This window comes from Hetaerina americana, unplaced genomic scaffold, assembly GCF_022747635.1.
Source record: "Hetaerina americana unplaced genomic scaffold, ioHetAmer1.1.p SCAF_42, whole genome shotgun sequence".
Taxonomy (NCBI): domain Eukaryota; kingdom Metazoa; phylum Arthropoda; class Insecta; order Odonata; family Calopterygidae; genus Hetaerina; species Hetaerina americana.
The window spans coordinates 3,471,891-3,488,592 of record NW_027287008.1 but is presented as its reverse complement, the minus strand read 5'-3'; the positions used below and the strand labels follow the sequence as shown (position 1 = coordinate 3,488,592).

The following is a 16,702-nucleotide window of genomic DNA, read 5'->3' as shown; positions in this document are numbered from 1 at the left end:
CCAGATAAACCAAGTGGTATTGCATAAGGAAATAATCATTTTATTCAAATTGCACTAATTGCATATATTTATTATTGTGCATATGAAAGGAAAAGTTTCTATATAAAAATTTCCACCCATCCTTTAATATAAGGCTAATATGAAACGTAGAAAGCAGAAGAAAAGATAAATGAAATTATCTAATCAGTTTCTTCTTTAAGTTTTCTCTTCAATGATTTATTTCTTCTCCTTATATATTCTTACTTGGAGGATAATTTCAAAACAGCAATTTAAACAACATAACTACATATTATTTTATAATATATAAGGCTAACTCTTATTCCTAAATTTTGGGCCCATCAATTACATTTTGCCCCTCTGGGTTCCTTGGTATACAGAGAGAGATGCCAAATGTTGCAAAATACAGATATTACTGTTTAATACTATCCAATAATTCACAAGGTACAGGGAAGACTTTATACCTTTTTCAGTTATCATAACATGTGCACTCATGGAGGTCATAACTTTTGCATTACTCATTCATTAATCCATTATAATCTAGATAAATTTTTACATTACACTATAAGAAAAGAATATTTCACAAACCTGAACATTTGACTTGCAGAGGAAGCAGACTACCATGTAAATTAGAATTGGAATTAGGTTGTAATAAAAACTTGTCCAGTTATCAATTTTGAAAGCTGCAACAAATGCTCCCACCAGCATGAGAAATATGGTACCTGGTCCTAGAATCGTACCAGCCATTAACATCATCTGAAGTTTGCAAAAGAAATAATAATTACATATTATCAAATGATTAAAATACAATAAAATAATACAGTAAGTAATGGTAAGTGAAAACTGCTGCTGTAGATAAAGGATCCTCAGAAGAGAAACATGAAAACTTATGAAATGGGTTAATTTTCAACATAGAAATATTACACCTACAGAGTAAATATTTCTGCAAGAATTCCAAAATGAGAATACCATAAAGCTGAATAATCTCTATCTGATTAATTTTTGAACTATTTATTTTCACTCTGCTCAGAATGAATTTTTTGACACATATATACATACAAGTATACATATACACACTTCTATATTTTTATCCCCTCCTTATAAAATGCAGCCTAAATGCGGTGGAAGGCCTTGTGCATTATGATGATCCCAAGAGCTGTGCTGGTGGGAGAAATACATTTCCTTCTGGCAAGGTCAACCATGCCAGAAAAGTCGAATGTTAGAACCCAGATGGAAGACAGTCCACTCCGCGTCTGTTCCTCAATGAGGTAGCTGCAAAGATATCTGACCCCAATGGGGTGGCCATTTGAGTAGTGCTATCATGCTAAAACACTATCGAGAAGCCAATGGGAAACCACTTCAATTATTTATCCCAAAACTGTCATGATGGGCACTATAATGATAATGAGTCCTGGCAACTAAGGGTCTTAACCTGGCAATTATGGGGCTTATGGACTAAAATCAGGATCTGACGTCCTATCTTTTAGATGCGGTGTAATGGTATTGTGGCCAGGTTCAAATCAGATTCCTCCTTCAAAATTCACTATCTCATATGGGAACATTGGACCAAGGGAGAAGAAACACAGTTTCATCAAGGAATCAAAACATGGTAAGTACATTGATGGCTCCAAGAGATCAATGACAAAGTGGTAGCTGGGGTATACTGCAAAAAACCTATAAGCAGCTCTCTATCCCATTTGGAAGGCTAGTCACTTTGAATCAGAATGAGGTCTATAACATCACAGCATGTGTACATGTCTTAAAAGAGACTGGTCAAGACCACAGACCAATACAAATATGCCCAGACAGTGAAGAATTATTAAAATCCCTTAACTCTGCTACATGTAAATTATGTCTACTCCAGAGTGCTATGAGTTACCCAACAACATAGATAAACAAAGTAAAGTACAACATCTCTAGGAACTATTTCATAAAGGTATAACCAGAACTGAGATAGCAGAAAATCTTGAAAAAGAAGGAGCTGGCCAAGAACCAAATAGACTGGAGCCAATCACTTCTCCTATACCTTCAACTAGTATGTCCGAGATTGGTGCATGGGACATGGCCCAGCAGTCTTGAGATTTGGCACACTCTGCAAGGCTTAAGGCAAGTCGAAGCCCATGTTTCTGGGTCTAGATTGAGCTATGCATAGAAACTTCTATCCCTCAATAGAAGTTAAATAAGAATGATGTTGGGATTTATAGATAGCCAATATCGAGTGAAGAAGTATCTCCACCTCCTGGGGCTTGTAGACTCTCCAAGGTGTAGATAGTGTGAGGAAGGGGTTGGAAATAAAACCCATATTTTGTGTAAATGTCCTTAACTAGCCAGGACATTTTATGGTTTTGGCTAGGGGCTTCCCCTTAAGGGACACACTGGTCTTCAGTAAGGCCATATGACTTCATGGGTGAAGATACCAAGTTGATTGGCATGATGAACTGATGGGTTTAAGTGCCTCAGGGCCCTGAGAGGTCCTCTACCAAGAAATAATCTATCTTATCTGATCAAACAGTACAAATGGCAAAACCTTTTGATTTATTTTTACTTCTGCTGATGACATAGTCCCACTATAATCTGACCCTATTGCTTTGCAGCCCTGTTTCTGAATGAGGGCTGACTTAGTACATATGCAAACCACAGTGATCAACCCAAAGGTCAGTTTGATAGGAGAGAGCTCACCAATTACTAAGCCCTGTGGGAAATGAAAGCCTAAGAAGTGTGAAATTCACACATCATGATTAAGGAGCCAGTTCCTTTCGCTGCGCCAACTATGGTTTCCCAGGAAGATCTGGTATCTGAAAAATCACACAGATTGGGTGAAGCTGAGGGTATCCAGAAGCATCCCTGAGAATTGATTCAGGGCCTTCTGGATAATAATCCAATGCCCTACCTCCTGAACTACCATCTCCCTTTATACGTACATATGTGTAACTTTATACCTGTATAGACTATGCGAAATAATTACCTTCTTCTGACCATGGGATATGGAATTCTACTTTGTTAAATTGGTAATTTTCTGCCTATATTTCTTAAATATTGTAGAGTTTCCTTTTCTTCATAAGTTCCTAAATTTCTCCTTGTTATAATTTCCACCCTGCATCCATGACCTGCTAGTATTAACCTCCTTTTGCACATGTGATATTCATAGATGGATCATAGCTATTGCTAGAAATTGGTTTGTAGTTCAGTAACAGTCCCCATGTCATAGTGACTGAGGAACTTAAAAAAAAAGTGGCCAGCATGGCTAATTGCTGACACAAACCCTATGGCAAAAAATTCTGTATTTAACAACTATAACAACTAATTAGAGGTAAAAGAATTAGTTTTATTATACCTAATCATAACTTGTTATACCCAATCAAAATTAGAGGCTCACATCACTATGAGGCAGTTTGAACAGTTTTCACTAGGTACATCCGACCATATCTAGAGTTGAATTGTAACAAGATGTAGATAGGTCCTCCTTAATATATGAAAACATCCATCTTTCAGTCTTTTATGTATTCAGTAATTGTAAACATACCTGGTAAGCAATGTATAATGTCGATATATTGGCATTACATTTCACTGTCCTTTTGTAATCTCCTAATAAGTCAAAAATGTTAGCCATTGTTGAGGGAACCCATCGTCGTCGCTGATTGTAAAACTCATTAAAACCCTCAGGGCAATGAGTATATGCATCACTTGCAGCTGAATATTCCACATGATGCCCTCGCTGCAGAAGCAGAGTACACAACCACCGGTCCTCTCCTGTCAAAAAATGAAGCTATAGTTTTAGAAATATATTGCATAAATATTGATATTTGGCTTCTGAAAAAATGTTTATTAATGATGCTCTGTTATCATTAACAAGAAATATTGTGGGGTGCTTTGAACAATATAAATTATGTTATATAGCCAACTGATGCTGGCCAATTCATAGATCTGAGTAAAGCATTTGATCAGGTGAGATTATTAGATAAATTAGAAGCACTACAAATCTGACTTCAATCATTTTAACATATCCCAGTACTTTGATATGGATCAACCTCAATTTTGGCAAAATGTGGGGTCCCTCAGGGACCAACTCTTGGACCACTACAATTCTTAATGTTTGCTAATGACCTGCTTTCAATTGTACCACTCTATACAGCAATTCTCTATGTGAGTGACACAAATTTGATCTTCAGCAGTCAAAGTGCCACTCATATAGTGAACAATGTAACTGGTACATCAAACATCTTGATAAACTGGCTTACCAACAATACTTTTTCATTAACTATTATCTTAAACTCATGTCATAAATTTCAACCCTTAAATGAAATCAACAGTAACTTTTAGTCCAATCTTTAACAATAGTCCCATTAATGAAGAAAATTTAACTAAATTCTTAGGTATTTAGATTGATACTATCCTATCTAGGGAGGAAAATATAGGAAAACTAACAAAAAAACTAGCTCAAATTTGATACATATTTTGTATATTGAAGGAAATTTCTAGTAAAAAACTGTTGAGAATAATATACTTTAGCTATGTGCAATCACCTCTAAATTATGAAATTCTCTTTTGGGGCTCATAAATCTATTTTATAGGTGCATACATAATGCAAATTAGATATAATATGTCATACTTCTAATAGAACATACAGTAAACCCATATTTAAACATTTATCTACCTTATCTGTCCCGTGCATGTATATCCTTGAAACTGTTGGGCTCATACACAAGAATATTGGTATACTTATAGATAACTGTGGTGCTCATGGGCATAATATCACACCATAAAGTTTTCTCAATGTTGAACATCGTAGAGATAGTAAAAGCTTAAAAGAAGGGGAACATCAAGGGGCTATTTTGTATAAATTACAGCTGGACCCAATTAAAAGCATTAAAACTGCAACAAAGTTTAGGAATACATTCAACAGATTGTTTCTAAGTAAGTAATGTAGTCTATAGTGTCACTGAATATTGAACTAATATTTGATCAAATATATCCAATTGGTAATGCTGTGATCTTATTTCTCATTGCATTTCATTTTTTTGTTCACTAGATTACCTGTGCTTGGAATTGTAATACACAACTGAATATGTTAAATTCTACTCTAGGAAGCTATGCACTCTGTGCATGATTATGGTGAGTAAATTATTGTTATTACATACAGCAAAGGCTTATTGAGCTAATGCCCTTTATTTATTCTTTTCATTTCAATGAGAGCTACTATCTCATTATAGAATTTTGCCTTAGATGTTTAATTACATCTTTTAGTATTTGTATTTCCATACTTTTTAAACTGTAGTATTTTTAGAGAAGAGTATATATTTGAGAGTAGTAAAGGGACTATGCATCTCTTCCTTATATTTGGCCAGGGTCCATGGACTTATTCTCCAAAAAGACCATTCATAAATCAGATTTTAAGAAATAACAGGTGGTCTCTCCCATACCTGTCATGAAGACATGACATTACATATAAACCTTGCCTTCTTACATTGCATAATGGAGGCAATTTTTCCGACTAGGACATTTTCCTGAACACTTTTACTTCCATTTCTTTGGGTCCCAGCTCAACCCATGTAAATAAATACAGTTAAAAGTCCTTGGCTAACTCTTTTTAAAGTTTGATATAAGTGTATGCATACAAAAATTTTATTCTCTCCCTTACTTTTTAGCTCATCAAATGGAATAGGTAGATGAAATAAAATAAGTCAAGGTCATGAGGACCAGGGAGGGAGGAAGCAGAAATGGCAGCCTTTTATGGTGGGGGAGGCAGGAAGTGGAGGATGTGCTACAGAGAATGAGTAAACAATGAAAACTATTTACAATGTCTAGGGTCAACTCGCCACTCATAGCCCTTTCCAAATAGCTACTGAAATGGTTCTGAGTCTCTTCAGGGACTATGTAGGTGCTATTATTGCTGTGGTTCTCCTAGTTCTTTTATCCAAGTGACACCAAAGGTGAAATATGCCCATTAAATTTGCAAACACACAGCAACTTTCCAGGCTAAAACATAGGCCTAGTGAAATATATGACAAAGCACTTTTTTTCTTTTGTGACAAGTTTTAATGTTCAATTAGATGATATGAATGCTGAGCATCCTCATTTTTCCTGAGGTCTTGTACCATTGTATCATTTGTATCATAAAATGAAGATATTTTCTGGGTGTTTAATATCATTACTATTGTTCTTTTGCCTCATATTTGGTATCTTTCAAAGTTTTGAGGACTAACTTTTAGGGTTTCATCATTTCACTGGTTCTATAGAGCATTATCACCAGTGAATTAATTATCTTCCTCCTTGAATTTCCTCATTTGGGGAGCCTGCTCTCTATTTGAGGACATCAAGGTAATCTTTGCATAATCTAGGCCTCATGGGCATTGTTACTTGCCATATAAATATGTATAAATGTATAGCATTTTTGTGATTAAATGGATACCATGCTAATAGTTTATTGATTTCAGAGAAATACTTTGCATTTGATATTTAATTCGTTTTTAACATTAAATTCATCTGGCATGGCTGTACAGCATATTATGAAGTTATATACAGGTCATTTTGCTTTTGACACAAGTCAAATCATATATTATCCATATGGATTATTGTATTATTTCCAAAAAAAATAAATTACCTGTATTGTTATTCAGCTATTATAATGTTGGTTTTGAGAATGGGTGGAGTCTCTATCATTATATTCTTGTATAAACCATAAACTAGATGAATAAAAAATAAAAGCCATAATAATGGGCTATTTTTCTTAAACTCATTTTATCACATAAAACTAATAAATATGTGCATAGGAATGTGTCTTACACAAAAAATATCTCATTCAATTAGTAAATGATAAATTATTTCATTCATTATAACAATTTTAAATCTCAAAAGGAAAAGATAACATCTTTTATCTGTGGATTCCCTTTGCAGAAGTTTAACTGATATGAATACACATGGATTTTGAGAGACTTTATATATGAAAATTAACCTTTCATTTTGCAAAGCTTACCTTGATCATACTGTACATAATGCCGTGCTTCATAGGCCCTTGAAGTGTACCTCCGCATGACATTGTCATCCATAAGAGCTTTTCCACGGAAGAGGGAGAAACATCCAGGACTGCAAAGGACACTCCCAATAGTGTGCTCAGTTGCCTTCTGTAGCCAATGTCCAATGGCATATTCAAACATTTGGTACCACACCATAGGCCCTAAAAAAGAAATATAACTCAGCAGGAATGTCATTGAGTATACACATAATAAATGAAGAAAATTACTATTAAGAAAAAGTAGAATAAAATACTAAAATTCTAACCATGGATTTAGGACTCAGTTTAGAATATTGGGCTACGTTATATGTAGTTATTTAAATATTTGTTAATGGGAAATTTTAGAGCACACAGAGAATGGAACTAGAAGCCTCATCCCAATCAGCATTGCATGCCATTCTTTAATTACAAAAATTATACAGCAAGACACAGCAATTATATAAAAAGTCAGGATACCTGCCTCTATCCATATATTGAGTACAAAATATATGTGTGCCATACTTTTATGAGTATTAAGTAAAATAAAGTTTTTATTACATATTTATAGCCAATAAATAATATTTTGCAACATTTTGCACCTTAGCCATTGCAAAATATAATGAGCCACAAAAGGCACTGTTTGAGTTGTTTGAAAATTTATTACTTCTTTCCTGTAGTGCCAATTCATGTTTTCATTAAAATTATTTTGGCATGTTTGGTCTGATTAACCTTTGAATTTTCTCACAGAATGCTGGAAAAGTACCTAAAGGTATGTAACATGTTCATATATTTCACATATGCTATATAGGTACACAGATATAGGGATATGCTACAAAGATATAAAGGTGTCTGGCAGTAGATAAGTGATTAATAATGAAGAATTAAAAATATTATCATTTTCCATTAAATAAAAGATTTATTAAAAATTGCATTTTGGCTCACTAAGTAATCGTCATGTTCAACAAATTTTTTCCTATAAAACCTGTCTTTTACCTGACCATTGGTCAATGAACCAAAATGCACATTAGAAAATACTTATTAAGTAGAAAAATTGAATAGTATTTTTTGATTCCTTTCACCTTGTGTGCCCTAAAATCGTGAATATCTAGTCAATAATGCTTTAGAGTGTATAAATGATGCTTTAGTCAATTTATAAAGAAAGCTAAGGAAAAACAACTTTTGGTCTGGCAAACCTGGAAAAGTTAAGTAAAAATTTAAATAATTGGCAATCCTGAATACGCACTAAGGGGATATTATACCCTTGGCTTCATGCCATTAGTTATTTTACTCTTGGAGGAATCAATACTCAGTGAATAAAATAATCAAAGATTTTTAAAGTTTAAAACTGGTGCTAACCTGAACCAACTGGATGAATACGGCCACAGGCAGCTCCAAGGTTTCGATTCTTCTTCATAAGATCAATCAGAAGTTGAACAGCATTTGGTTGAAAATCAATGTCTCCATCAAGGGCAAGAATAAATGTATTTTCCGCTCTCATTTCTTTGCGAATTGCAGGTATTGGAAGGTCTATCAAACGGTGACCAAGAAGATAGTACATGTACATTACCTGGAAAATGTAAGGAAGTATAAATTTTCACTAGGTGGATGCATATCATCCATCCTATGTATATACCTCATGAATATATCATGATGTACTGTAACAACTACTCAAATAAGTATTACTACTGTATAATCATTACCAAAAGAGGCAAGGAATATAATTTTTCCCATATTATATAAATGTCTTTTAGGTTTACAGGGTCTACCCCAAGAAGTATGAAGTAGATGATTTTTTCCCACTGACATGACTAGCTGGATTGGAGATATTTGTGGCAGGAGAATAGGTGGCGGGAGATCTTGGGAAATCAACACAACTCATGCCAGTCCTCTGTGGACCATAACAGAGTGCAAATCCCTCCTAGACTGGACCTCTGTTCAAGGGTTGCATCACAAATTCATGATGCCATGTTCTGTAGAGCAAAGATACTCAATTAAATTTTGTGCTAAGCTTGGAAAACTAGATTTGGAGACCATGGCCATGGTTAAGTATGCTTGCGGACATGAAACATTGTCCCAAGGAATGATTTTCTGCTGGCACAAAATCTTCAGGGTGAGTAGAAAGGTGGTTGACAACAAGGAATGCCCTGGACATTTGTCAACAATACAATGCAATGAAAATGTGCAAAATAGTGGGAGACATGCTCAATTCCATTCTATGTCTAAGTGCCAGAATGTAAGCTAGTAAAAGTGCAACATTCCAAAAACCACAGTGCATCACATTCTTATAGAAGATTGCATTGGGAAGAAGATTCTATGTCAACTGGAGACTGCATCACTATAGTCCAACACTGCCTTCCTTGTGACCAAGTACCTGGCCAATAACAAGGTGGTAACACTCTCCCAGCCACCCTGCAGCCCCAATGCCCTACTGCCTGACTTCTTTTGGTTTCCAAGAATAAAAAGGAGCTTGAAATGAAACCATATTGGAATGCTAGATAATGTCATGAGGCCATGATAAGGGGCCTAAATGAGGCTCCCATCGACTCTCCTTCCTGGAAGCATACTGCAATTCGCACTGACAATTGGTGTGTTCATTTAACAAACCAATGTGTAACCACAACCAGTAATTTTTTTCCTTGCTAATTCTACTTATTTTTTGGGACAAACCAACAAGATCAGCAAGAGAACACTTGGAAATTGCCTCCCCCTGTAAAGTGGGATATAGGTCATCCATTAGGGGAAAGATGGTCACATGTCTTACTTGACCATGTTTCTTCTATATATCAGTTTTATTTTTGAATTTGTTTTTCCAGATGTGCAGCTTTTTCTCAGATGGCTCTAACAGTCATAGAGGAGCATAGCTCTCCTCATATTGTAATTTGGTTGCTCCAATAAGAATGAAGGGGCAACTTGTTTGTCACACCTTCGGGAGGCTGTGAGCTGCTCTGGGAGGAGTGTTTTGCTCTGTTTGTGGTGAGGAAATTTGTTGTGGAATTGGACAACTAGAATTATCATGGTAAATTTTAATCAACCAACACTAAGATGCCACCGGGCAGCTCAAGTGGTAGTATAACCTCCCAGGTTTGCATATTTTACTTTTTATTTATTTAGAATTTTAGATCCCTCAAAAAACATCCCATCAAGTCCATCCTACTTAAGTTAGGACCATACTTACTATGTAGGCAATTATTTGTGCGAACATTTTTCTTCTTAAAAGTGAAAGTAGCATAGATACATTTTGATGTGGACATTAGGTGACCATGTTATTATGAAGAGGAGAACAAGAATTAAATGAAGATTTCCAATATATGTAACAGAGATTTTATAAACAGCTAGTAACTGAATCAAGTTTAAACAGAGGTTGTGGTTTCAATTCCCGCCTAGGTGGATTTTCCTCCACCAAGGGCTTGGGTGTATGTAATTGTCAAATGATTATATCATTGTTCATAGTCCGATGTAAAAGGCCACAGTACTGTTTGCGAACTAATACAAAAAATGAAAAAATAATATAAAAATAAATTAATGAATATAGTTACCTGACTCCACCTCTTTTTCTGCCTTATCTTTGTTTTATCTTTGAGATGAGCAATCATTTTGTTTTTACCAGGCAAAATCCATACTAAGCGCCCTCCATATGGCGTGGGATACTTTTTTGGAGGCCGAATTTTCACGTGTGCCTCATGAACATGAGAAGCTGCTTCATCGATGGTCGAAACAAGTAACTTCACAAACTGATTCACCACCTTCTCTTCATCATCATCATCAGTTAACTCAAAGGCATCATCAAAGAAGACATGAACTGTAGAGACATAAAATTGAGAATATTTGTAAAATGATTAATGGTTTTGCATGTTTCAGACATCATACAAATATTTAATATTATGGAACCATCCTAATGAATATTATTGGGAGATTGACAAGAGTATGGAAAGATTTATTATAATTGGCCTAAAAGTGAATCATCTTTTGCAAATCAAACCATGCTGAAAATATATGTTAATAGAAACTGCAAAACTGGCTACACACATCCAAACTTACTCAACTGCTGGACTCCTTTTCTAAGAAAATAGTAACTTTTTAGTCTTTTAATAGAATAATAGGCAAGGAGTGCTTTATCCACATTCACACAAAGGTATGCATGCCATAGACTGATGAAGAGGGTGAAATAGTTGATTCAACTTGATTATAGAAAAATATTATATCAAAGAATGAAATCATGAAATTTTAAATGACTGAAAAAACTTTAAATAACCAACAATACTTGGGAAATATCTCAATTAACCACAATGAAACAACAGCAAGAATAAGAAATAAGACATGAATTCATAAGAAATAATAAAAATTTTACATAATATTATCTGCATTCTATTATTAATCTCAATTTTACACGTAGAGATAGAAAAAATATAAAAAATCAATGAAATTATTTGTTTGTTACGTGATTACAAACATTAGATTCAAATTAAAAAAATAGTGTAAAAAACAAAATAATTCTTTATATTATATTTACATTACCTGATAGATCATTTACATCTAAAAATATAAGCTATGCGACATAAAAAAGAGTTTACCTGTTTTATTTTTCATGGTTTTGTTTCTTTGTGTGAGACTTTTGGCATTTGGATGCGTGAGACATTTTGTGTGAGGTATTTTGGATGGAATTAAGGAAAGTAGGAAGTATGTAGGGCAAAAGAATGAATTATTGTAATATACACATAAGGGGTCTAAAAATATTTTATCATTTTAGTTAGGGCTTAGAAGTACCACAGTGAGTAGCCCTAGGACTCATCAAAAACCTACTCTAAGCTGGTGGAATTTTGTTAATAAAATAACATAAATAGTTAAAATTTGGTCAGTAACTCACTTTCTAGCTTATAGTAGTCTGGATCAACAACACGGAAGTATTGCTGGGCATTATGCCGGGCACTCTGGTCTGAATCTAAACGCATTATTGATTTCAGCATTTCCATCATTTCCTCTCTATTCTCATGCCACATTGTTGCACAGGCATATATACGAGGAATGCAATCAGATCCTCTGATTTGGCTATCACCTTGTCTTGATGAATCTGATTTATCATTCGTCTCAAAGAACTCATCCAATTCCTGAAAAGGAGATAGACACATATTTTTGTTTTCCAGTGTGTTTTAATCTAAATATTTAGGTAATATAAAAAAAAATTTTTCATACCAATAGTTTGGTACACTATGTAAGTTTGACCTATTTCTTGACTATTATAACTGCCACTGTAAGAATAGATGAGGAATAAACACTATAACTGGAGGCCCAAAATAACACCAAAATAAAACACTGAAAATTTTTATGGAATTTTTTCACTCCTATAATTAAAGAAATATATTTATATGAATATTATGTTATGAATATATGAATATAAAGTTATGAATAAGAACTTAATAATCTGAGAGCTCTGTTAAAGATTTTGTGGATCCATTAATATCTCTTGAAGGAGTCACCATTTATCCCTAATTCAAAAACTGAGCATATCTTAAAGCTTCCTTTTTTTTGGTGAAATTCTTTTTGGTGAAATTTTCTGTAGCTTGAACATGACAGAATTTCATGTGAGGTCGCTGAAAGTTGACCAACATTTTTTCTCGATTACCATCACCTATGTATTCTTTTCTCTTGATAAAAATGACAGAATAAAAATTTACCCCAATGAATAATTACTATCAATTAAGTATACTTGTATAGTGACATTTGTAGTGAGTTAGTGAAGTTGATAGTAAGTTATAGTTAAGTTTTCCAAAGCTTTGCATTACTTTTCACTGCAACAAAAGTAACTAGAGTAACATACTTTCAAGCTCTATTATTATGTCACTTTGAACCCAATAGTTGTTCGTCAGTAAAAAGATTTAAATAAATGTTTTGCAATTGGATTTTCATCGATACCATTCTCAAAATGCAATGAATATATTTTAAGAAAAATCTATGCATGTTTACATGAGGCCACCTGGGCATTTTGAGAATGAAAGTTGTAGGTAATAATACACCTGAAAAATTTAAATTTCATTGAAATAATTCTAAATATATCCAATATAATTTATAACGTTAGTTTTGACTGACTTTAATTATGATTTGAAAGATTTTTAATATTAGTCATGAAAAATCTATTAATATCAGTTAAATTTCATAAATTAATTTTTATCATTGATTTATGATTTTATTATCAGTTGGTAAAATTAGAAAGAATTAAAGTGTAATAAATTCAATTCTTACAGATATCACAAATGTACTCCCATTGAGTACATTTGTGATATCTGTAAGAATTTTTACAAATATTTTAATAATCCCAGAATTCCTATTTAATACTAATATGAAGTTATGGGACTTAGTAGAAAAATTTTATAAAATAAATATGCCACCAACCCACCACAGTTATCGACCCGAAGGTCGGTTTCGTTGGTAAGCTCACCCAATGACATATGAAATTCAAACATTTGGGTATGGGGGAAAGATTCTTTCTCTGCTCCACCTATGGTTTCCCAGGAAGATCTGATGCCTGAAAAGTCACACAGCTTGGATGAAGCTGAGGGTACCCATGGGCATCCCCAGGACTGAAACCCAGGCCCTCGGTTCTGTAGCTCAGCACTTTACCCATTGGACTTCTGTGCCCCACAAAAAATCAATGTTTTAAAATTTTTTGGAGGAAAGAAATTCTTTACGAACACTCACTCCTCACTTACTAACCTCTTTCAGTAAGTCGGGCTGATCATCTTGTCGCCTGTTGAGGGCAAGTGATTGATCAGTAACAGTAGCCGAGTATAATGGAATGACAAAAAGTTTTTCCGTTGAGGCAACTCTATCACATTTTGGTACCCAGGTGTGAAGGGTGATCCATGACTGAGATAATAACCAAAACAGCCACAGCCAGACATGCTGGAGGGAAAATACAATACCATAGTTAATTTTTTATCTGTGTAATGATTTTTATCACACTATAAGTTAATAAATTGGTGATCTTTATACTGTGATGATTTACATTTGTATGAACAGTAAATTATGTAACTATTTTCATGGAGAAATATGCACCTGATAAAGAACAAGGTGTCACTTTGTTGGGTGATCACATTACAATTACCACTGACCATCATTAAATCGACTAATGGTGTCGTGATAAAATTGTTTTAATCCACATTATGTTAGATACACATAGTACAATATGCAACATAGATTGGAACCAGATGTTGTGACTACTACACATAATTCATAAATCACACAAGGTTTCAATTTCTAAGTTTGTTTTCTTAGCTAAATATGAAAAACACTGAAATGACTGCTGATATATGGCTTACACATTTAATGTTGTCACATATTGTAGTATTTTATATTACTTAATAAGTGGCCTGTTACATGAATGTTTGTTTTGAAATTTACAGCTTTTTAGTATGTCCGACAGAATCAGCTACCTATTTTCACACTCCTCATATAGCTTTTTTCATTTTTGTGATTCCCTGTTAAGTACCTAAGCCAGACCACAATATAAGAAGTGTCTAAAACATTGTGACAACGATGTGTGATATAGTTATAATGCTCTATACTAGAATAGGGCAGCAGGGCATATGCACAGTTATTGAATACTTTTGAAGGTCCAACCTCAAGGAGTCTACAGGAGACAAGGTTTGATGAAGGATATTGTCCTTGTATTGAGGATAAGAAAAAAATGAATATGGCGACACAAAATGTAGTTATCTAACTACATTTTGATGCCATGAATAATTAAGAGAAACATTGAATTTTCTGCACAATGCAGGGCTAGGTTTTGATATTCCAGGCAAGGTTTTATACTACAGTTTGATATTATAAACAAACAAAAAGGGTATTCCATCCAATTCTATTTCTTACCTTTTCAGAAATGTACTGAGTGAGCAAATACATAGAAGGTGCATTAAAGAATAAATAATCCGGTATAATTCCATGGTAGTAACAGGTATCTGCTGCACGATTAGCGCACATAACAGTCAGTGCAGTAACAGCCACTGGGACTGTAAGGTTCACAGGGAATGCAAAACTGAACTCTTGAATGCATATTTTACATGCAAATTTACCTGTGTAAAAGAAAATGAAATAAAACAAAAATAATATCTTAAGCAGTGGAGTACCAATAACTAGTGACTCTTAAGTGGAAGGAGTAGAACTGGTTACTTTTTTCACATGTAGTCTTGATTGAAACATGGCCTTTTAATGAGTTTTGCTAATAGGCATACATTTTTCACCAGACAATGGCTGTTCATAGTAATATAAGTTGCGCATATAGCTTAGAATTAGAATATGGTACCAAATAATGCAATGGCCACTGCACCAGAATAATGTCTACACTATGTTCCCTAAATGGTAAATTGCAGAATCTATCTGTTGGTACCAAAGTTTAAAGAGATGCTTTATAAGAAAAGTAACAAAAATGTTCAACTGTGTCAGGAAGAATTGTTAACCACATTATTTTGGTGTCTAACACTATTTGAGGGCAAAAATAATGCTCTAATGTTGCACAAGACAATTAATGAAATATAAATACTCTCTCAGAAACATTTGAACATGAATTAAATGGTGATCACTGCTACATTTGCTGAGTACATTGTGTGTTTGACAATGTCAAAATTATAAAATCCTTTTGAGTAATAAATAAGATTGCTACCACTTTAGAGGAAATTAGAAACTTCATTATGAATTATTTGCTATAATATGAATAAAGCCAATGCCAAAATGTGTAGCAAAAATTATATCACTGCTTGTCTCAATGTATTCATCTCCCTCTGATCTGCATGAGTTAATTCTCAAAGATTGTTGACTTTCCAGAATAAATTGCGGGAGAAAAATCTACTATGACTAAATTCATCTCACTGCAGTCAGCTTATTGAATTCTTTTGATTTATCTCACAAGCATTCATTTCTTGAATGAAGGAGCATCCTGAGGTGAAACCTCATAGTAAAATTAAAGAATTCCATTGATTTTTTCTACTTAAGTTGAAATACAAATAAAACCAACTTGAAACAATGATCCAAAATTATCTCTTTATAAAAATAAAATTGATTTATTTAATGACAAGTTTTACTAATTATCTTTATTTTTATTTGGTAGTCTACCATAAGGTAGGTTTAGATGGATACCAACTAAACACCTCTATATTTCTTAGCCTTGCCTAAGAGACAACCTGACCCCACACTGCAATTAATCCTTCTTCAATTCCACATATATTCTTTCTTTCTTCATTCCACCTCACCTGCCAATCCTTTCCCTTCTTTCATAACGTTCTGCACCTCCCTCTATCAGAGTCTTCAGCATTACCTCCACTATCAAAATGCTCTGCATCCATATTTTATTTCACCAATCAGTCCTTTTGATTTCTCACAAAAATTATCTCTCCTGCCCCACCATGTGCAGAGGTACTTCTTCATTTGTTTATCTGTTCATGAATTTTAACTTTTCCATCCTTCTCCACATATCACAAAAACCTAAAATCAATACCTATTATTTTACTTTTATGACATACTAAACTTCTATGACATAAAAAACAAACTAGTTTTGTTGACAAACAAAACCACACTCTCTATTAAAGTTGTCGCAAATCTTTTTAAAACACCTGTACACCCTATCACCAACTCTCTCCTTCTTTTGAAAGCTTCTCTGCTCAATACAAACCTCCTTTTTATATTCCCTCTCTTTGAATCATCTTGGTTTGAAACACATCCAAGATG

The 16,702-nt window shown here is 33.9% G+C and overlaps 1 protein-coding gene across 1 annotated transcript in view; it reads right to left on the bottom strand.

Annotated features, from left to right (window-relative positions):
• Nucleotides 1–16,702, bottom strand: part of LOC139692823 (chitin synthase chs-2-like) — a 68,262-nt gene that overhangs the window by 20,228 nt on the left and 31,332 nt on the right. Inside the window, exons 10-17 of the mRNA XM_071591121.1 lie at nt 14,852–15,054; nt 13,697–13,885; nt 11,853–12,093; nt 10,525–10,787; nt 8,345–8,555; nt 6,971–7,171; nt 3,521–3,747; nt 586–753 (exon numbers count right to left, since the gene is read on the bottom strand). Of these exons, the coding sequence (XP_071447222.1) occupies nt 586–753; nt 3,521–3,747; nt 6,971–7,171; nt 8,345–8,555; nt 10,525–10,787; nt 11,853–12,093; nt 13,697–13,885; nt 14,852–15,054 (1,703 nt within the window). The remainder of the gene's footprint in view (nt 1–585; nt 754–3,520; nt 3,748–6,970; nt 7,172–8,344; nt 8,556–10,524; nt 10,788–11,852; nt 12,094–13,696; nt 13,886–14,851; nt 15,055–16,702) is intronic.